This window comes from Crocodylus porosus, unplaced genomic scaffold (assembly GCF_001723895.1).
Source record: "Crocodylus porosus isolate Cpor-Errol unplaced genomic scaffold, CroPor_comp1, whole genome shotgun sequence".
Lineage (NCBI taxonomy): Eukaryota > Metazoa > Chordata > Crocodylia > Crocodylidae > Crocodylus > Crocodylus porosus.
Genome location: NW_017728947.1, coordinates 43,317,353 through 43,339,960, shown reverse-complemented (window position 1 = coordinate 43,339,960; position 22,608 = coordinate 43,317,353). Strand labels below are relative to the sequence as shown.

Genomic DNA, 22,608 nt, shown 5'->3' with positions numbered 1-22,608 from the left:
CCCCAGCTGACTTCCTGCCCTTTGGGCAGGGGGCTGGACTCGATGATCTCCCGAGGTCCCTTCCAGCCCTAATGTCTATGAAATCTATGAAAACTTGTTCCACACTCACTACCAGCTTTCTAGTCAGGGTGAAGGATGAAGTGAGGGAAGACTAGATCACTGTACAGATGTGGTTTTCCTTGTAATCTGTCGTATGATTCCAGAGGGCTGTGATTTCTCTCTCTCTCTTGCTTTCTCTCACTCTCTCCCTTGCCCTCTCTTGGTCCCTGTTTCCCAATCTCTGTAGGAACAGACCGGATAGAGGTCTCCAACACAGATGGGACCATGAGGACTGTTTTGATCTGGGAAAACCTAGACAGACCCAGAGATATTGTGGTGGACCCTGTTGGAGGGTAAGAGCCTTTTTCGTGTGGGATTGATTTGTCAATCTTTCTGTAAAACTCCGGTTGTTTGAGTTTGATTCTTTGTACCCTTACACCTCCACGTGATGTCTGGGGGCTCTGGTATCAGAGAGGTCTCCATAGCAATTCCTTTCAAGGTCTGAGAGGAGGGGCCTGGCTTTAGAAGTAAATGGCACCAGAGTAAGCATCACATGCTTCTTAACAGGTAGGCCAAAGCTCTATGTTGCTTTAAGCCATCTCCTGCTGTTTTGCACAGCAAAAATTGGGAGCAATACCACTGAAGTCCATGAATTTACATTAATGAGACAAGAAAATGCCCTTTGTTCCATGCTGAGATCTTGGTAGTCCCCTTGTTATCTGCATAACCATTTAGATTGATCTAAAAACAAATCTGAATTGCAGTGAAATTTGACCATTAGTTCAACTTTTGGTCCCCAGTAAGCTCAGAATTGCTTAGTCCTAGGCTTGGGAATATCCTATCAGTGACTGTCCTTTGTGCCACAAAAAGCAAATTTCCACAGCAGGTTTGCAGAAGGAGTGAATTTTTCCATTTAAAGCTTCTGTTCTGAGCCATGGGACCTTGCAGAACTGGGAACCAAGGTCAGTTGAGATACCTGAGCACAAGACTACTAGCTCTTGCTTCCCAAGTGTTGAAGGGTTGGAACAGAACTGCACTGTTCTCTTTTGTCATTCAGGCAGTTGGTAGTTTGCAGTGAAAGGGACACTGAACTAGAGAAGATGGCGGAGCTCTGCAGATAGAATGTCTGTGGAAGGCACAAAGCAACATTGCTCCTCTGGTGTCAATGGTAGGCAGCTGTAAGAGTGCAGGCACTCATTCTTTCTTGGCTTGTGTTCAGGTTCATGTACTGGACTGACTGGGGGGCCAGCCCAAAGATTGAACGTGCTGGTATGGATGCCTCCAACCGCATGGTGATCATCTCCTCCAATCTGACTTGGCCCAATGGGCTGGCCATTGATTATGAGTCTCAGCGCCTGTACTGGGCAGATGCTGGTATGAAGACCATTGAGTATGCCAGTCTGGATGGAGATAACAGGAAGGTAAGAGAACTAGGCTACAGGAGGGGAGAGTCTGGGAGGCTGAGTGGCTGTCCCAGAGGGCTCATAGAAAAAGGGACAGTCAGTTGGAAGTAAAATCCCTGAATTGGGAAAACACTGTCAGCTCCTCATGCAGAGAACAAAGAGCCTCTTTCTGAACACAAACTATGTATGGAGGGCCCTCTGAAGCTTGGCACTGCCTTGAGCCCTACAGCCTAGTTCTTCTTCCTTTTACTGCTACTGACTCTCTTGTACATCTATTTCTGGGCAATGATCCAAGGGATGGGTAAAATAGCCCCCTCCCCTCATGATTTCCTGGTGACTTTATTTTGGGGGTTGACAGGTGCTGATTGGGAGCAATCTGCCTCATCCATTTGGGCTTACTCTTTATGGTGAGCGGATCTACTGGACAGACTGGCAGGCCAAGAGCATCCAGAGTGCAGACCGAAGGACAGGGCAGGCTCGTGAAACACTTCAAGACAACCTGGAGAACCTCATGGACATCCATGTTTTTCATCGACACAGACCTTCAGGTATAGGGCCAGCAGCCCCAAGCCCTCAAGGAACTCAGCTTGCTCAACAGCTGCTGCCTGTAACAGGTCTCTTGGTACAGGGTATGCACCCCTGTTAAGCATTCAGGCTTTTGCTGCCCTGCATATCTGTGCAGAATGTGTGTGGAAATAAATCAGTACTGAAAATTTAAGGGGAGTGTCCCCAGCCTGCATCTTTGCAGCTGATGTCCTCTTTGATAATGATACTCCAGGAGCTCCTTGCTGAGCTCTTTATAGCCTGTGCTTGTTTCATTTCTTTACATTCCTTTCTCTCATACAGTGCACACGGCATGTGAAGTTAATAATGGTGGCTGCAGTCACCTCTGCCTTCTGGCTCCTCTACCTAAAGGCTACAGCTGTACATGCCCTACTGGTATCAATCTGCAACCTGATGGCAAGACCTGCTCTCCTGGTAGGTTTCTTCCATAAGATCCTCATTGCAGCTGGATCTCATGGTCCACTCTTGGCCCTGTGATAGTATTTACTGGAACAAAATTAGCATTATGGGACTTGAGTGTGATGGTCAGTCTCAGCTTGCCTTGAGAAGTCTTTTGGTACTTGTACCCTCAAGTATGGTGTGAGCTGGCTTGAGGTTACCCTGTGGAGAGGGGCTGGATTATCCTAAGGGAACATCAGTATTATGTCCACTGGTTTAGGTACATGTCAGTCTTTCCCGTAGCTCTGCCCTGAGCTTGAGGCTGGGCTCCCCGCAACTTGAGAAGGCACTGTGCTGTATTTTGGTCTAGATAGAATCCATCCATCCCTCATGCACCTTCCCATTCAGGACCATGGACAGCTCCTGGCTTCAGGGCTCGGAGCTGACATTTATCCCCTCATCTTATTCACGTTGACAAGAAACCAGGCTTACGCCCAATATCCTACCCAAATCCATCCAAGAAGGGCTAATGCCGTCATGAGAGCTTTCAGGTTGCTGCCCCATAGGTAAATAAGAGACCTATTCCTCAGCAATTGGGTCAAGGGCATTGTTTAGCAAATGATACCCAGGGAAAACTGGCTGACACTGACTGCCTGTCCATCTCCCAACTTTCTGCAGGGATGACCAGCTTCCTGATCTTTGCTCGGAGGACGGACATCCGTATGGTCTCCTTGGATATCCCATATTTTGCAGATGTTGTCGTCTCAGTCAATGTCACAATGAAAAATACCATTGCAATTGGAGTGGATCCCCAGGAAGGTCTGGACCTCTTTGTGTCTATAACCACATTCACCACTGATCACTGAAGTGCTGCAGTTGGCTAAATCAATAGAATGCATGTGTAAAGATGTTGTCTATGATCTACTCGGTAGCATGAACATGGGCAGATTGACAGCCCTGTTTTTTCCAAAGTGAATTGTTTATATCTCCTTCCCTCCTTGCCCTGTCTTAGTGCAAAAACAGATTCTGGAGGGCTTCAACGCCAGTTGACAGGAATAAACTGCCTTCTCCATTTGTATAGGTTCACATGGAGTGTGGATTTAAGCTTTTGCTGTCCTGCCTTAATGTAAAAAGAGCTGAGTTGATGTTTGCAGATTTATGCTGGGTATCTGGCGCTATACGTTTAGATTGTAGTTTCCATTCTCCATGGTGATAAGAGATTGTCTGATTATTTACCTCCTGAAAACCAGCTGTGGGCCTGTTACATAACTATTCAGTAACATGTTAAAAAACCTTCATCCTTTCAGGTTCCCCACAGCCTGTGCTCCTGCATTATTCCCTGCCGTGTCCCCTTCTGGGAGAGGCTTTTTGTCATTAATGGAGTTGGAAGCAGTCTGTTTCTCCTATGATGCTGTCAGATCTCTGGATTACATAGCCCTTCTGTTCATCACAGTGATCTGGGTGCCTGTAATTTGAAGGAGGTCTGGGGCTGGATGAAGGTGTTTGCTGATTGCTTTTCTCTCCTTTTCCCCTCCTCCATTTCCCTACCAGGAAAGGTTTATTGGTCAGACAACACATTGCGGAAGATTAGCCGGGCTGCGCTGGATGGCTCTCAGTATGAGGATATCATCACTACAGGTAAGGAGTGCTTTAGGGCAGCCAAAATGGGGAGAGTTCCTCTGAGCTGTGAGGAGGGACTCCCAGATTTGTGGAGGGTGTTTATGGGGGGAGGCCTATGGATATTGTAAGGGGAGAGCTCCCACGACTCTAGGTAAGGGCAGAGGGAATTCCCAGAGTTTCCTTATCTGTGTGGAATGCTGAGAAGCTACTTTGGGACCATTTGCTCTTTCAGGTCTGTTGACCACAGATGGGCTGGCAGTGGATGCCATTGGCCGGAAGGTATATTGGACTGACACAGGGACCAATCGGATTGAAGTGGGCAACCTGGATGGATCAATGAGGAAGGTTTTGGTTTGGCAGAACCTGGACAGCCCAAGGGCAATTGCATTGTACCACGAGATGGGGTAAGTGCTGGCAAGGGACCATCCTGGGAGAGGGAAGCAAGGCAGAGTTCATCTTTCTCTAATGCCTTGTTGGTTTTTGCCAGGTACATGTACTGGACAGACTGGGGAGAGAATGCCAAGCTGGAGCGTTCTGGCATGGATGGCTCAGGACGTGTGGTGCTGATCAGCAACAATCTGGGCTGGCCCAATGGCCTGGCAGTAGATAAGGCTGGGTCTCAGCTGCTGTGGGCTGATGCGCACACAGAGGTTGGAGTCTGTTTTATGATTCTTACAGGGTTATCACTGGGTCTCTGGTATCCTGGAGGTTGTTTCTAGGGGAAGGCATTGGAAGAGGAAGGGACTATGTGGAAAGGCTCAAGGGTTCCCTGTGGTCTTGTGCTGTTGGGGATGATGGTCTAGTGGGGACATCAGTCTCAGAGGAAGGGTCTGAACAAGCAGTTTCTCTTCTCTCCTCCTTCAGCGCATTGAAGCTGCAGACTTGAATGGTGCCAGCCGCCACACCCTGCTGTCCCCAGTGCAGCACCCCTATGGCCTCACCCTGCTGGACTCCTACATCTACTGGACTGACTGGCAAACCCGCAGCATTCACAGGGCTGACAAAGACACTGGGGCCAATGTCATCCTGGTGAGGGCCAACTTGCCTGGCCTAATGGACATCCAAGCAATTGACAGAGCACGGCCCTTCGGTAAGTTTCTAGGTTGCTTAAGAGACAGGAGCATCCAACCTTGGTGATTCAGAGGAGCCCCTAGAATCTGTTACTATAGGGGACCCATTTATATTTCCATAGCAGAGTGTCTGTTGGAGAAATTGATCTGCTCCTTTTCCTCCAACCTTAAATCTTCCCTGCTCCCTCCCACTTCTCTGTTTCCTTCTGTTCTGTAGCTGTCTGTTTCCAACACCACCACCTCCCCCAGGTACCCAGACACAGCCCACCTGTCACTCCTTGGCTTGAAGCTATCAGTCTAGTCAATTCTCAGACTTAACAAGGAGGACTAAGCAATCCACACTTGTTTGAACTACTAAGGGATTTGCTGGTTTGAGAAGACTCATGTATGGTAGAAAAGACAGGAGTCTGTTTTCTCTAAAATCTGTCCTTTCTACTTTATCTTGACAGCTAAAACTTTGTTCCAAGTCCTGATTGTCTCTTGACCCACTATTTGCAGCTTTCACCTCTTTGTTTGACATTTCACTCTGCTCCAGGCTACTGCCACTGAAGGCACCTCTGTGCTGGCTCCTTTTCTTCCTCTGCTTTTCTTATCATATCGCCTTCTCCATTTTATCTGAACCAAATTCTTTCCTCTGCTTCTCAGGGACTGCACAGCCCACCTGCTGACCAATCCTCCCTGTGCCTTTGAACTGCACTGCTGCTTCAGTTCCCTGGAATTCTCCTCACTACCATCTACAGACAATGTCTGACCTCTTCACATATAGCTCCCTACCACCTCCCCTTGAATCTGTACACTTTGTAACACCACTCTTTCTTCACCACCTGCTGCATTTGGTTAATCTCCAAGTCCCAGTTCCACCCCAGTTGCCTCCTTCACCTCTTTCCCACTGCTCTAACTTTGCTAGACTGTTCTCTCAAACTGCTTTTATACTGACTTATTAAACCCTCTGGACACTGCTGTGTTTTAAAAAATAGCTTAATGCACAAACCTAAAAGACATTAACAAGCCAAGTGCCTAATATAGGCCTCCTTGTTTCCTTGGCCTTTCTAGCATCTCACAGTATGTGTCTGATTTACTGTAGAAGCTCCTTGAGCAGATGGGAATGACATATTTTACTACTTCCCCTATGATCTGGGATCTTACTGCTAGTGTTAGGATTGCAAATAACACCGCTTAACTACAGGTGCATGATATTCAGCTAGTCAACAGCAATCAGCCTTTTGCTGTCTCTCCTCCATGGAGACATCCTGATATCAAGGGATACAAACCATGGAGCTTCCATTCCACTGAGCCCACCAGTATCCTTGGATCCCTATAGTAGCTGACAAAGCTTTAGGTAGGTCCTTGTATAGAGGCCTCTGGTGCACTTTGAGCAAGAACATGGTTGGGGTGAAATCAGTTACCAGTAGTGGGTTTCTCTGCCCTGTAAGCATAGGCGATGGGTAGGGGGTGCATGTGCCCACCCTGATGGGGCCGGTGCCCCCGCCCCCACCTCCCTCCTGACGGCCAACACCGATACTGTTAGTAGGGCTGGTGCCCCCCCAGATTCAGGAGGCACCAGTCACTCATGCCTGTAAGGAGATGGCAAGGGTCTAGTCTCTAGGAAGTGAGGTACTTTAGATTATTTTTCCTCTTCTTCCCCAAGGCTTTAACAAGTGTGGTATAAGGAATGGTGGCTGCTCTCACCTCTGCCTCCCCCATCCTACTGGCTTCTCTTGTGCCTGCCCCACTGGCATCCAGTTGAAGAGAGATGAGCAGACTTGTGATCCATCTCCAGAGACCTACCTGCTCTTCTCCAGCCGTGGTTCAATCCGGCGCATCTCACTGGACACCAGTGATCACACTGATGTCCACATCCCTGTCCCAGAGCTGAACAATGTCATCTCTTTGGACTATGACAGTGTGGATGGCAAGATTTACTACACAGATGTCTTCCTTGATGTCATCAGGTAGGTGCCTGTCATATGCTCCCCAAACAGCGCCCAATTTGTAAGTGGCTGTGCATACCCAGCTTCAAAGACTGGGTTTTGTGTATTGTGGATTCTTTTAGCATGTTCCAATTGACTGGGGAAGTCCCTCCTTGAAGGGTGGGAGGATACAATGATGCTCACTTGCTGCTGAAACCACACAGAATAGTTTGGATTGTGCAACTAATTGCAGCAGACTCATTTAACCTTAATGGGGCCTGGCTGAAAAAACACAATGACAGTGTTAGGGCTGATGTTTGGAGATTCAGTGGCTGAGAGGAATGGGTACAGGGAGAGTTGAAGGCTCATTAAAAACCGTCTTTTTCTCATGCCATTTGGTACTGAATTCCCCAGGCGAGCAGATCTGAATGGCAGGAACATGGAGACTGTCATTGGTCAGGGACTGAAGACAACAGACGGGTTGGCTGTGGACTGGGTTGCCAGGAACCTGTATTGGACAGACACAGGGCGGAACACCATTGAAGTGGCCAGACTGGATGGAAGCTGCAGAAAAGTGCTGATTAATAACAGCCTGGATGAGCCCCGAGCAATTGCTGTCTTCCCCAAGAAGGGGTAAGTCTGGGGTCAGTAGAAGGGAGGGATGGGAGAGGACAGATTATACAAGGCTAAATCAAAGGGGTAGGAAGAAAGGATGCCTAGTGTGAGCCTGATGGGTGCCCAAGGGTTGGTTTTGCAGAGTGAAATGACTGGCGAAGAGCCATTGCCATGTGGAGCTGATGGGAACAGGTACTAGGAGTTGGGTATGATGTGTGACTAGAACTAAAGCATTTAGTGGAAAATGCAGAATCTATTGGTTTGGCCCATAAGTAAATTTTTTTCAGAGAATACAGTGAAATGTCTCTTGTCTCTGTGTGTCTTCTTGGGGGCTTACCCCTTTTCAATCTTCAGGTACCTCTTCTGGACAGACTGGGGTCACATTGCTAAAATTGAGCGTGCAAACTTGGATGGCTCTGAGCGCAGAATCTTAATAAACACTGACCTGGGCTGGCCTAATGGATTGACCTTGGATTATAACACCAGAAGGTCAGTGAGAGATGTGGATTGATGGTGTAATATCCAGGGGGACTGAGTAAGAGATATAATAATGGTGAGCTTTATCACTACAGTCCTCTGAAGAGTTTTGCCTAGTGAGTGATATGAAAGAGAGGCTTGAAAGTATGGGTAGGAGACTGGTCTGGTTTAATTTCTCTCTTTTTCCCTCTCTTTTACCACTCTGACCTCCCTCCCCCACTATCTACAGGATTTACTGGGTAGATGCACATCTTGACCGTATAGAGAGTTCTGATCTCCATGGGAAACTGCGCCAGGTGCTGGTCAGCCAGGTGTCACATCCCTTTGCCCTGACACAGGTAAACAGGGGCTCCCTACAGTGATGAGGAAATCAGTGACTGTATGAGAGCTGGACTGCCTCAGGGATGTTATAGTGTAGTTGGTTGTATGTGGAAGCCGGTGTATCACTCTCCAGTTTAGTGTTTATCTATGGAAAGATTGGCTCAAGGAAAGATTGGCTGAGTTGGAGGGTGGAGTTACACTTCTGAGAAGAGGGAAGCCAGGCTTGGAAGAAGGGACTTTGTATGGAGCTCTAAGCCACATGAAAACTCCCTTGTACAGTCCCTATATATATGGCCAAATATTCTAATCTCTATGTGCTTTTTGTCTTCTCTGAGCAGCAGGACAGATGGATCTACTGGACTGACTGGCAAACCAAATCAATCCAGCGTGTGGACAAATACTCTGGCCGGAACAAAGAGACTATCCTGGCCAATGTTGAGGGGCTAATGGATATCATTGTGGTTTCTCCTCAGAGACAAACAGGTATGTGGGGAAGGTCTTGATTCCTGCCTTGGCTAATTGGAGCCAGACAGGACCCAATGCCCCTCAGTACCACTTGATGATTTTAGTTAGTGCAGAGCCCTTGCCAGCATCCATACTGTTGACTCTCCCCTTGGTCTTGTTCGGGTTTGTTCTTTGCCTCACTCTGAGTTTTCTGTAGAGGGAGTGGAGAGTACCTCTTCAACACCTGCTGATGCGAGATAATTCTGAAAGCTGCTATGATAGTGCAGTAATGAGGCAAGAGAAGATAAGTTTGTTCTGAATCCCTGTACGTTTGGCTGCAATGGTGGAGCTCCTCTTGACTGATTTCCATCTGACTTAAGCTCCCCTTTCTCAAAAAATTATTTTGATCTTATCGGTGCCTAATTCTTGTAATTCACTCAGCTCTGAGATGTGTGATTTTCATGGAGTAGAAAATCCATGACCATGGGAAATGGGGAGAGGTTATCCTATCTGAGATGGAAGAAAGGTTCCTGCCCTTGTGTATTCAGATCTGTCTGAGCACCACCTCTATATGTAATACTTTGTCTCCTTCAGGTGCTAATGCCTGTGGTGTGAATAATGGAGGCTGCACTCATCTCTGCTTTGCCAGAGCTTCTGACTTTATCTGTGCATGTCCAGATGAACCAGATGGGCGGCCCTGCTCCACTGGTGAGTTCAAAGAGGTTCTGTGGGGGAACAACCTCCTTATACGAATCACAACTGATACTAGTACCAGGACCCCTGGTACCCCCCCCCCCCCTTATGGATATCAGACCATCTTGGAGGTCTCTATACCCTACAAAAATCCCTGCAGCATCTTGTGCTGCAAATTAAGCATTTCTGGAGTACAATCTGGAGATGCTTGGTCTGGTATATTGGAGCCCTTAACACAAGCTCTTAATCTTTTTTCTTCAGTTTCACAGAACCAAGCTCTTATTTGTTTTTTGTTTTTCTGTATTGTTTAGTTCCTGGTATGGTGCCCCCTGCTCCTGAAACAACCAGTATGAGTGAAAAGAGCCAGACCCCACCCAGTCAAGCAGCTTCAACAAGTAAACCTCGCACATCTCTGGAAACAACAGAAGGAAAGTGAGTGCATGTTCTGTTGGAATATGGGTATACATGCCAGATACAGCATGAGCACATCCCCTCCACCTTCCCAGGACAGAAAGAAACTTCTTGAGATCTAAATGCCCTATAAGTAGTTGAAGAAACCCCATCTATGAAACGAGAGGACTGAGGTCACTGGAGTGGGCATGGGGTGTTCAGGCCTTGCTGTCCATTCCATTCAGATATGACTTAGCCTACTACGCTGTGTAAGAAGCTAGAATTCTTTTGGTCAAGCCATATGGTATCCTGTGGTTAACATAATTGACTTGGGTGGGAGCCTTTGAACATTTAAAACTAGACTAGGAAGATCCTTGGAAGCAATCCTACTTTGGCCCTGAGTGGATAGCCTGGACAGGACTGAACAGTTCTGCAGCTTTCAACTCATGTTCCAGTGTGGATAATTAGCTGTCTCTTTGGCCATCTTTTCCCCCTGGCCAGCAGGGAGAGTTTTTCCTTGGTGGGTGGGTTTATGAACTACAAGTAGAGACACCTTTTCCTGTTCACTGGGAGCACAATCTCAGCACAGAGACAAGGGGAAGAGGGGCTGCTCGGTACTTAGTAAGGTCCACTTTTGCCTGAAAATCCCAACGTCCTCTATAGTGAATCTGTAGGAGAAAGAATGTGGATCCTCTGGGATGTATAGGGTGAGGTCCAACATAAGGTCCTACATGAGGTTTTATCCCTTATGTTGAGTTACTTTAGCAGGAGAAGGAGGGTCTTCTCTCACCTCCCTTAGCCTCCATCTTTAGCTCCACTCTATTCATTCCTGCTTGACACCCTGTGAAATATGTAAATGTGTTGAATCTGCGCATGTGAATCTCAAGTTATTTTTTGTTGGATTTGCTAATGCCACTGCATGGATCATTTTTACTTGGTTTACAGTATGTTCTGTGCCTGCCAGTTTGGCAGCACTCTTTCCTGCACTTGTGGCTGGAGTCATGTATTTATGAATGCAAAGACAAACATAACACACCCTCCTTGCCCTGAGGGTTGGCACTAATGGGCTAACTGTTTGTCTTTGTTCCTTCCAGCTGTTCTGACAAAGATGCTGGCCAAAACTTGTGTGCCCGGGAAAATGAGGCAGTGCTGGCAACCACAGGCAAGTTCCTCTTCTTTCTCCTTATCTAGTTTGGCCCTTCTTCCAGGCCAAGCCAGTGCCTTTCGCTCCACAGTGCTTCTGACTCAAATTTGTTCCGAGTAAGAGAATGAAAATCAGCCACCATCATTTGCCAGTACCAAACTGTGTCTGCTCCAGGTGGCCAGAAGACAGTGGATTGTCATTACATGATGCCAGAGAGCCCCTTCTCTCTGTTCTCCCCTGCCCCCCACCTTTGTCTACTCAGCTGGGGTAGGCTTAGTTCCAGAAAGCCTGCCTTTTCCTTCTTCCCTCTTTTAGTCTAGACTTTCTGAAAAGGGAAGCTTATTTCCCTCTGCAGAGAGTAACTACCAGGTTATGGGAGGGCTAATGGTAGAAGGCTGACTGATCCCCGTCATCAGGCTAAACCATCACCCCCTTTTCCAAGGTCTTCTCCATGCACCTGATTCCTTGAGTCCATCCTTTCCACCCCAGCAGCCCCCAGAATGCACCAGAGGGCTGAGGTTACACCAAACAAAGCCTCCTCTCCTCCCAGACGTGACTTCCTGACACCTTGGCATGGATGCTCACATGGAGAGTGGGTATACCAGGGTGAACACAGTCTGGTGGTACAGAAGGGCCCTTAACTAGTCATTGCTGTTCTCTTTCAGGAGAAGGATTGCATGTCAGTTATGTTATTGGAGGCCTCCTGAGTGTCCTGTTCATTCTGCTGCTTATCGCTGCTTTGATTATATACAGGTACCTCTCCACTCCCTTTAGCTCTGACCTTGGTGGATGGAGTCCCATGGTTGAAAGACTCTTAGCAAAGGTCATCTAGGGCTACACTCCCTGCAATCTGTGTTGAAAGCTGTGTTGGCTGCTTTCTATTATGACTGTTTTATTTTATATACAAAACTCTTACATTACTTGGAAAGCAGATCAAGCTGTCATGGGGCTTGAAAGCTCTCCTCCCTATGGGAAGTCACAAAAAGTGTAAACCCTTTCTCCCTTGGATCCTTGTCTGTGTTTTATACAGAGAGTCTGAATGTGATGTCCAAGAATGTGTTTAAATTTGTGCCACCCTAGCTATGGAGGTTGTCTGGTAAATCTGTGAGTTCCAAATACTTTCTGCCTACTTCTTCCGTGGGCTTCACCCTGAGGAACTGTTTTCCTTTTGCCAATCATTATCCCTGTAAAGCCATGCATCCTATTCTGCCCTCACTAATTTTAGTTTGGTGGTAGTCATTAGAACTCTACCACGCTGTGTTAATGTATGATGACTGTAGGATAGTTGTAGGGACCTGATGAAAAAGGCTCTTCTCTGGCCTGAGTGAGGAAATAGGAGATCACTGGAACCTTTTATTCATTGTATGATGGAACAGCTTCAGTGCTCCATCACTTTAAGGGCTGGAATAGGCAGCTGGCAGGTCGTTGATTACGGTGGTAATTTTAGAGCCCAGCTCTCAGGTCTGAGGGGGCAGTTTGCCAGCCAGCAAGGGAGTAACATCACCCAGCTGAGATACTGCTCCAGGAATACCTTGGAGATAAGGGCTAGGGCTATGGGGAAGGAGGAGGCCCCATGGTCCTGGGCATGATCTAAAACTGCACCCTGCTGGGGCAGGGAGGCCTGGTGGGACTGCCTGTGGTGGGGCAGTGCCATTCAAGTGCTGGGACTGCTAACTTCTCCAGTGAAAAGTGGTGCCTCAATAAGCAGAAGGGCGCCTCAATAACCCTAGTCTCCATCATCTGGTAGGTTACTGGTGGGAGCAGTGGGGCCAGGTATGCCTACCAAGAGGTACCTGAGCCCATCTGGGTGTAAGACCCAGGAGTGGGGGCCAGGCATGCTCAGAGAGGAGCACCTGAGCCTGCAGGGGTGTAAGACCCAAGGCCCTAATGAGGGGTGGAGTTGAGGCCAGATACGCTTAGAGGGAAGCATCTGAGCCTGAGAGGGGTGTTCAACCCTGGGTCCACAGAGTAGGGGTGCAGTGTTGGCTCAAGGAAGGGGCGGTGTGGTCCAGTGAGGGGTTAGGAGCAGAGGCAGCCCACAGTTGGTGAATTGACTGGCAACTGTTCAGATGAGAGTCATGGAAGAGACCCAAGAGGCTGAGCTAGGGCCACTCGAGGAATGAAACATTAAGCTTGATGGCCCTCCGGGGTTGCTCAAGGGAGCAGGGCAGGGTGTGTGTGGTCCAGGGACAGGCAGTATGCTAGAGGCCCCTGTGAGAGAGGGGTGGAGTGAAAGAGGCCCTGGTGAGAGAGGGATGGTGTGAATGTGGCCCAGAACAGGGCAGTGTGTAAAGGGCCAAACTACATCCTGAGTTTGACCTGGCCTTAAACTGGAGATGGAACAAACAATATGTCATCTGTGAGGCATGGGACACATTAAGGGAAGGTTGGAGCATGTACTTATCGCCCTTGTATATCAGGGTGTTCAAAGAGCAGCCTCCCACCTATTTAATATCAGGATCAATTAACAAAAAGGCATAGCAGAAAAATGAGGTGGGCAGTTTGCCCATAGACAGGAGATTGGCTGATACTGAGAACAGGCCTGGGAGTTTGTCCCCATAACACATTGGGTTGTGGCTTTTCTTATGGAATCTTTCATTTTGGCAATAGAATCTTGCCTTGCTGATGACAGTTTTCTTCCTACAGGCACAATAAATCCAAGTTCACAGACCCTGGCTTGGGGAACCTGACCTATAGTAATCCCTCATACCGGACATCTACCCAAGAAGTGAAGATCGAAACTATTCCTAAGCCAGCAATGTACAACCAGCTATGCTATAAGAAAGAGGTAAGAGCTGCTGCCTGGGGCCTTGGGGTCCCAGCTCAAGCTGTTATAATCCTGCAAAACTGAGGAGATAACGGAAGTGACTTTGGCTTGAGTTTTGGCAGGTGCCTTCTACACTTCTTTCTCCAATGTTTGCATGGTTGAGGTTAGGGCACCTTTCAGTCGATTACTCAGTGAGACTCACGTGGGTTAACAAGCAGTATCCCTTGCTTCCCCAGTGGCACAGACTAGGGGTGTGTGAAGCGGGCCCTATTTGATTCAGATTCGGATTCGGCCTGAATCAGGAACAGTGATTCGATTTGTTGATTTGATTCAGCTAAATCTGAATCTGAAAATTCAATGCCTATTTGGAGAATCAGCAATTTGGACATAGGCACAGCTTTAAAAGTTTTTTCTACGTACCTTGAGGTACCAGTGCAACTTGTGAACACTGCAGTCCTGGGGCACATGGAGCATCCCACAGGAGTGTGAGGGGGCCCTCCACGTGCTTGGTGGTGAACCCAGAAGTGGACTGGAAGTACTTCAGGTCCACTTCTGGGTCTTCTGCAAAGCGCGCTGGTGGGCCCAGCAGACCTGGAAGTGGATTGGAAGTGCTTCGGGTCCACTTCCAGGTCTGCTGCCGAGTGCGCTGGAGAGCCCCCCGCATTCCTGTAGGACACTCCATGCGTCCCAGCACTGCAGCATTCACGAGCCACCTGCTATCTAAAGGTACGTAGAAAAAACATTTAAAGTTATGTCTATGTCTGAATAGCCAAATCTTTCCAAATCGAACCAGGGACCGAAGCTGCTCACAGCCCTAGCACAGACCTATATTAGGCTCCTGTCTTCTTTACCACTCCTATGGTATCTTATCTTTTTTTGCTGCAGTAGCAGCAACTACTGATACCTAAGGTATTGGAGCCCAAAGGGAAGCTTCTGCTGGACCCATGCTCCCTGGTGGCTTCTACCTCAAGTGCTGTTTTGGACACTGGGGAGCCAGGCAGCAAAAAGAGGGCAGGAAAGGTGGACACAGTTTTTCACTATGCACCATATGGAGTGGATAGGGTGGGGAGAGCAGCTGATGCTCCTGATGACTCGGGTATTGTTATAAAACCATATGGGTCTGTGTGCAACAGGCAGAGGGTTTAGCTTGATATCTTATAGCACTTAGTTTCTCTTCTTGGTTTCTTCCTCAGAAGTTTTCCCATTCCTTTGATACCTTCTCATCTTCCCTCTTCTGATTTCTGCCTGCATCCTTATGCCAGGTATTATTGCTTGGTGTGCATCTCCCATATCTTTCACTCCTGCGCTACTAAGTGGTTCTAACACTGTCCCGTACTAATTACTGTTTGGCTGGCTTTTCTCACTGTCCTTTCTTCATCTCTTTAAACAAGCTCAGCTTGCCTTCCTGTGCCGGAGAAGCAGAGGTCCCTGGTCATGGCTTAGGGTCTGCTGTGTATGATGCTTAAAGAAAATGGCTTTCTCTGGGAGTGTTTATGATTTTCACAGACAAGGCCTGTTAGATCATTCAGTCCCTTTCCCACCACAGGACTGTTAAAGAGAGGACAAACCATTAGTGGTTTCATTTTAAATGTCCCATGTTGTAGATTTCACCTCCTGTCTGCTCAGATTCAGCCTTGTAGAACTTGCTGTTAGGATAATTTCTCTGAGAACATAATTATTTCCTGTTTTTCATCTCTGTCCCATTGCTCCTAGATCTACCTGCATATGTCCCTCATAATTCTCTTTCTGCAGTTTTGTCTATCAAATGTTCCTATGCCCAGTTAGTTATCACTGAGAAGAGTTAGACCAATTTTACTCCAGTCTCTGCTCATGATCCCTATTTGCCTCTGGTCATTTCTATTGATCCTCTGGGGGGTTCTTTCAGTATTTCACAAATACTGTGGAACTCAGACCCAAACACAGTATCTCAGATGGCCAGTCTTGTGAGGAATAAAAAGAGCAACTCAGATGTCAGTATATGACTGCTCTGGGATGTGAGGCATTTGTATTTGCATCAGCCTTTTTGGAGAAGTGTCTCACTGTAAAATCATACCTGAGTCCCTGCCATTGATTCTGTCTCTTCAGCTGCTTCTGCTTCCCTTTGTTTTTCTGTCCTGTGTGGGCTCCGGTATAAGATTTTTATTGGCCCCAAAATGGCATTGCTTGCATTACGCAATTGAATCATAAGGACCACCTTTTTCCCATTGTCTGTCTTCAGATTGAAGGAGCCTGAAGTATGAGATAGGAGCTCCTCTGAGGAGGGTAAGGGTCTGTTGGGCAGAGTATGGTTAGGGGAAGCCTAAAGTGGACTCTACTAGTGCCTTCATTGCAAGAGCCGGTTACCCTTTGCATTGAAGTCCAGCCCTTCTGCTTGTTTTGCTGCCTGCCTTCATTCCAGCCTGTTTTGTTCTTTGGCAAGGGGTAACCAATCCTCTGCAGGCATCTTTCATTCTGTGGTTTCCCTTTTCGCAGGCTAGTCCTGATCACAGCTACACCAAGGAGAAGATCAAGATTGTGGAAGGTATATGCCTCCTGTCCAGTGACAATTCTGAGTGGGATGACCTCAAGCAGATACGGAGCTCCCGGGGAGGAATTCTCCGGGACCACGTCTGCATGAAGACAGACACGGTTTCTATCCAGGCCAGTTCTGGCTCACTGGATGATACCGAAACTGAGCAGTTGCTACAGGAGGAGCAGTCTGAGTGCAGCAGTGTCAACACTGCAGCAGCCACTCCTGAGCGGCGCGGCTCACTCCCAGACACAGGCTGGAAACACCAACGCAAGCCCTCCACGGAGAGCGAGGTCTAAAGCACATTCTACCTTCAGGATGCTCATACCCTCTGCAGCCTCTGCTCTGCATGAATGAGACAGGACTCTGCCTGCCATGCAGGAGGAGCCCAGAGGCTAGCCTCCCAGTTTCACGGAGCCTAGAGACTGCAGTTACCATTTGGCAAGAAGCCTGGGCCAGACTGTGTTCTTGTGGCTGGGGGGATGGAACCCTGAGACCTTTTTGGCTCATTCTCACTGTTTGTGGTTTATTTATATGTTCCTTTTTCCCGAAAGCTGCCGTGTTAACTTCTGCAGTGACTCTCTGGGCTAAGTCTGGCTCAGATTCTGTTCCCTATGGTAACCTGAGAGTCCTGCACTGTCCAGCTCATAATTCATGTCCCTAAGAGAGCAGAGCTACTCTACTGCTAGCTCCTGATCAGGCTTAATGTATATTATTGCCCCTTAGTCAGGTGTGAGCAGCACCAGCTGGGTGTTGTGCTATGCTCGCTCTTCCTTGATTAATGGGTTATGTCAAGTGGAGGGTGGGCTTCATGGCTGAAGGATGTAGTCAAAGGTGACTTATGTGGAGATAAGGAGAGCAGTCACAGCTGCCATGTTGCACACGATTAGAGTGTCACTATTGTCTTCTGAATACAGAAGTCGCAATCCTGGCCAAATCAGCAGAAATGAAATTATGGACTTCTGCAATGGTTTTTATGTTAATTTGGAGCTATGATGAATCCTGGGACTGGAGCACTGGGACTGTTGCTGGCAATGGACGCTGCTCCTGTTCACCTCACCACAGGCACCTGTCCACTGTGCTTCTACTCTGGAAAATGACTCCATGCACATAGCACCTTCACAACTGCTGCCCATGCATACTAGAGTCAGCTACCACATATGTGGACAGAGATTTAATTGTTCTTTTGCTAGCCCTGTAGAGATAAGGAAAGTTCATCTCAGAGCTTAGGAGAAAGAACCAGATTCTTTTCCTCTTCCTGCATCATCAGCAAAAATAGTTGCCAGGTTCCAGAAAGAAGACCAACCACTTCTACTTCTGGAAGGCCAGTGGGCTGCCTGGGTGCAGCTGAGGGCCTGTTTCAGCCTCTACAACCTTTTATAACTGGTGATGTAGGAAATGGGACATTCCCAGACTGATGCACTAGAGGCCTACAGTGCTGACACATAGGAAAACTAACTCTTACTAAAACTGAGCCAATTTGACCTGGGGTCATGGAGCTATAGGCACCATTGTAAAATACTGGTTTATCAAGTTGACCTGCACTTGTAAGTTAGTGGCAAACAGACCTCTGCAGGGGGAACTGTGTTCTTCTTGTCAGCTGTGGGAGGACCTAGTTGAATTCTGGGCTCTGTAAAGCCTTTCCCCTGTGTTAGGCTCCCATCAGCACAGTGCATGGTTGCTTTCCTCCCAGATCCTTCATAGCTGCAAGGGAGCTGGTGTTTGGCCTTACACTCTGTATGATATGCCAGGCCTGGTATGAGTAATAAGCACCTGTATGGAAATAAGACAAACCACTTTTGAATTAGTCTCAGTTTTGGGGAGGGGTCAAGGAAGGCAAGGGATAGAAAACCATCAATGCCATTATTTGAGCTTCCAGAAAGCATCCCTAGCAATTTGGAGCCTTGACCTGCTCTGGAACCATTGTCCCTTGACCCACCACTCTGTAACCCTATGTAGAGAACAAAGGGGTGAAAAAAACTCCCAAAATGGAGTTTAGTCCCTTCCTTTCTTTCACATTTATGGATGTTGTTACTGAAGGTAAAACATTAAATCCCAGGCCAGTTGTTTGGAAGCAAAATGATCCAAGGAAGGAGATCCTTGCAACACCTGTGAAGGATCCCTACTTGGGACTTCTATCACATCCCATGCATGACATGAGGAGGATGCAGCTAGGGCTGGGGCAGCTATGTAGAGTGGGAATTTGGATGGGTTGTATTTTCCAAGCAGTATTTTTCCAGTTAGTGAACAAAGTCAGTCCCTGTTCTAGCCCATGCTCACTTTGCAGAGGCTCTGCTGTCCACTGGAGAATGTGACCATTACCAGCTGATGGGCAATAGTAGGTAAATCAAGGGATGGTTCTGTAGCTAGGAGAAGGTTTCAACTTACACTACCCAAGCCAAGGCTCAGATTCCAGGTACAGCTGGTGCACAGTCCTGTGGGAAGTGGGCTTAGAGTTAAGACTTTGGAATTTCCTTAAGTTAATGTATAACTTTTTCCTGCTCCCAGAGGGAGAAATTATTTTGAATTGAATTTTAATTTAAATTTAATTATTTGGCTCCAGGCTGGAAATTGTTGTTCCAGGTGCCACTTGTGCTTTGTGTAGTACCAGCTGCTGAGGCCCTGCCAGATAGAGGCCTGGACTCAATGTAAGAAGCAGAGCAGCAGGAATCAAAGCAGTGCACAGCTCACTGACATAGACTTGGGCTGTCTAGGCTACTTCAGGAAGATCAGAGAGTTCAGGTGCAGGAGGGGAAGAGTCCAGTTGTGGGGGAGCCTATGTGCAGGAGCTAGAAAAGGTGGCTGCAGCAGCAGCAGCAGGAGGGGGTATGAGTGTGTGGAAGAAGACTCAGACATTCTGGGGCACATTCCTACTCCTGTTCTGACAGACTGTGTTACTGTGTTACTCTGCACTGCATATCAAAACTCCAGGCACTGAGGAGGGAAGGAGCGGATATATGTACCCAGTCCCCTCACTGAGGACTCAGAGGTATGTCTACATGGCACAATGAAGTGTTGTACAGCAATAACTGAACTAGCTCTGAACTAGTAGGACTCAGACTGAATAGAGCACCATTCTAATACAGCTATGCTGGTTTCAGTACCTGAGAGCATGGACGCACTTAACAATTGAAACATTTCAGTTGCTGCATCTTGCTGCAGCCTGTCTAGTACCTCTTGGCTGCTGCTAGAGGAGGCTGCAGTATTGAAATGCCTCAGCCAAGTACATTTGACTTGGAAACATTTTGGTGCCTATGTTACTTCATGTAGAGCCAGGTTGGGTATGTCTACCGTGCACAGCACTGTACCTTTAAAATATTTCAAAGGGCCCCTAAACAGCATATAAGCCATTTACAAAGTCTTAAATGTGGCTGAAACCTTCCAAAATAATACCTCTTTAGGTGAAATACTATTTCGGAATATTCCCCTTTTCAGCTGTGTGTGCCTGCTGTGAGCGCATGAGGGCTTGCCTGGGGCTGGAGTCTGCACCCTGCACCACAAGGGCCATTACTAGAATCTAGCCTTCCATTCCCAATCCCCTGGACCTTTCTATTCAGAGGGGGAGAGGAGAGGGAGGATTTGGGACCCCTCCCCCTTTCCCCTCTCCATTTGGCTCCCCCCCTTCTTCTGTGTGAGGAAAGAGGAGTGAGCTGAGAGCAGAGACTCAGGTTGCTGCAGCCTGTCTAGCACCTCTTGGTTGCCACTAGAGGAGGCTGCAGTATTGAAATGCCCCAGTCAGAGCAGCACAAGAGTGTACATATGCCCACTGGCTGAAACATTTCCTTTGTGAAATGTTACCAGGTATATTTCACTTGGAAATGTTTCAATGGCTATGTCTGCCTACACCCCATGTTACTTCATGTAGAGCCAGGTTGGGTATTTCTACACTGTGCAACATTGTGCTGCATAGACATGCCATCAGTGAACCTGCGCAAAGAAAAACTGCTTGAGTTACCAGTAAAGAATGAAAAGGGAAGGCCCAGGGACATGGATAGGATTTTTGTAGAGGCAGGCTCCCTGCAGATAGCTGTTGTGTGGAGGCAGCTGCTATACCACAGAGAAGCATGTCCTGTAGGGCAGTGGTCTCCAAAGTGAGGGGTGTGCAAGACGATCCATTGGGGTGCGGGAAGAAAATATTAGAACTTCTATTTATATTTATATAAATATACATATATTGGAGGTGCATGCTCAAAAATTTTTTACTGATAGGGGTGCGCAATCAAAAAAGTTTGGAGACCACTGCTGTAGGGGAGGTATTAAACAGTTTCTGAACAAAGGGGAACCCAGAGCAATTGCCCTTCCTGGTATCTATACCCCAGGAAAACTCTTTCCAGCAGCTAGCAGTGCTTAAACTCTACCTGACATACCCATTTGTCCTCTGTGGAAGGCATCCTGCACATTCCAGCCCCAAGACTATTCAAGTATGTTCTCCCTTCCAACTCCTGTAGAGATTGTGGGACTGCTACACTGGGGAGATAGGGCATGAAATTTACTGCAGCCTCTGTTCCACTAGTGAGATGAGCAAAAGTGATATTCCCTAATGTGTGCAGACAGCCCTTGTGAGATGCTGCTGGGGGTACATCACACTTCCCCATGCTGGGGAGGAGAAGGCCCTCATTGCACTTGGGCTGTATGGAATGTAGAAAGGCCACAGCTGGGGGATGATCTCTTCAGCACTGATTTACTGTGTAAAAAGCAAACCTCTTTCCTGTCTGTCCTGAGCTAACGGCAGTGATTCCCCTGCGTTCCTGTGTAATGGTTTTAACGTTACTCACTGGAGACATTGGACTTTCTGGAGTTATTTAACCACTATGTTCAGTATTTTAGGGGTTGATGATAATTTAATATAAATTTAGCTTTTCTTAATCACTCTGCCTGGTGTTGAGTTGTGAATCATGTATGCTACCCACATTCTTTGAAGGAACAGCCTTGGTCTTTATTTGCATGCTCAATAAGCATTTTGGATGGGTAGACTCTGCTGACCATCAAACTGACTATAACATGACTTCCACCAGTTGAAGCTTGAACTGGGGCCCAGTGTCAAAAAAGATCCAAGTACAGCTTTAAATGTAGCAAACTCACTGCCTTCTCCCTTCACTACTAGATTAGCATGGCACTAAAAGCAAGAGTAGCCTAATTCTGAAGGACATGGTGACCAAATTGATGTAAGCCCTGCTTTTTCCTAATGGAAAGGGGTAGTCCTGAGGAGATCAGAGCGGGAATGAAGAGGAGCAGAAGCTATATTCCATTCCTGAGTTCTTTGTCTATTTTTTTCTGGCACTTTTAAATAGCTCTAAATAACTACTAATGAATCTTTTAAATTGGCCAAAATAAGATGGGTAATGGATGAGATGTTTAATTATGGTACTGCAGATACAAGGTAGGATTGTTGCTACCAGAGACTCTTTCTAGATTCTTCCTTATGAAGGTCTAAAATCTCTTTACAAAGTTTAATGAACTTTACATCAGACCTGCCATGGAAGGGGAGGATGCTACCACTATCCCTGCAGGAAATAATTTCTCTGTGCTTATGAAGTAAGCCATGCAGAGATAGAAGCAAGATGTGTTCTGACAGCTGGTTCCTCACTATAAACATTGACTTTTGAATATACTGGGGGAGGAGGACAGAGTGCTGAATAATTGAAACATGCTGCCGTTTCTTTTCATGATGATAGTTAACAACCTGCCTTTTAAGCTAACCCCATTTTCCCATAATTGTAACTTTCCAAAAGCATCTATGTTTGTGACTGAAGTCCTTCACTTTAGACTCTGCCCTGAGACTCCTTTTCCCTTAATCCCTTTAGATGTTGAAAGTGATCAGGGTGAAAAGGACACATGTTGTGCCTGCATGACAGATTTTCTACACCAAATTAGTTCCAGCCTACACCAGTAAGGCTTTTAGGTGTGTAGGTATGGTCTGTAGTTTTACTGGGGAGGTTCCAGAGCTGCATAAGTACATATAACACCTAATGCATATATTCAACTACATCAGCAAGAAGAGCTGAGTTCTCTTTTCTTGTGTGAACATTTCTGTGTTGTTAGTACCAAACAAATAGAATTTAACTGTAAACTAACCAAATATTATATTGTCTTTGAACAATAAGAAACCATAATATGAAAAGCTCACATAATGCTAGCTTGTCCTCTTGCATAGCATGCCTTTTTATAGTATTTAGCAATCCTAATGACTAAATAATACACTACTACAATACACCTGTTGATGGCTGTAGCAGAACCTAAATTCACCACTGTTTAGCTTTAGTG

General features: G+C 47.1%; 1 protein-coding gene across 3 annotated transcripts in view; it reads left to right on the top strand.

Annotated features, from left to right (window-relative positions):
- LRP4 (LDL receptor related protein 4) overlaps positions 1-20,396 on the top strand; it is a 113,919-nt gene extending 93,523 nt beyond the window's left edge. For all 3 annotated transcript variants that reach the window (XM_019551577.1, XM_019551576.1, XM_019551578.1), the window contains 20 exons: positions 287-392; positions 1,259-1,460; positions 1,801-1,990; positions 2,289-2,420; positions 3,063-3,203; positions 3,936-4,022; positions 4,237-4,408; positions 4,492-4,654; positions 4,869-5,094; positions 6,723-7,026; positions 7,399-7,617; positions 7,954-8,088; positions 8,306-8,414; positions 8,736-8,880; positions 9,436-9,549; positions 9,846-9,966; positions 11,019-11,086; positions 11,734-11,821; positions 13,715-13,856; positions 16,308-20,396. In XM_019551577.1, coding sequence (XP_019407122.1) covers positions 287-392; positions 1,259-1,460; positions 1,801-1,990; positions 2,289-2,420; positions 3,063-3,203; positions 3,936-4,022; positions 4,237-4,408; positions 4,492-4,654; positions 4,869-5,094; positions 6,723-7,026; positions 7,399-7,617; positions 7,954-8,088; positions 8,306-8,414; positions 8,736-8,880; positions 9,436-9,549; positions 9,846-9,966; positions 11,019-11,086; positions 11,734-11,821; positions 13,715-13,856; positions 16,308-16,643 — 3,200 coding nt within the window. In that variant the 3' untranslated portion in view covers positions 16,644-20,396. The remainder of the gene's footprint in view (positions 1-286; positions 393-1,258; positions 1,461-1,800; positions 1,991-2,288; positions 2,421-3,062; positions 3,204-3,935; positions 4,023-4,236; positions 4,409-4,491; positions 4,655-4,868; positions 5,095-6,722; positions 7,027-7,398; positions 7,618-7,953; positions 8,089-8,305; positions 8,415-8,735; positions 8,881-9,435; positions 9,550-9,845; positions 9,967-11,018; positions 11,087-11,733; positions 11,822-13,714; positions 13,857-16,307) is intronic.
- The last annotated feature ends 2,212 nt before the right edge of the window (positions 20,397-22,608 follow it).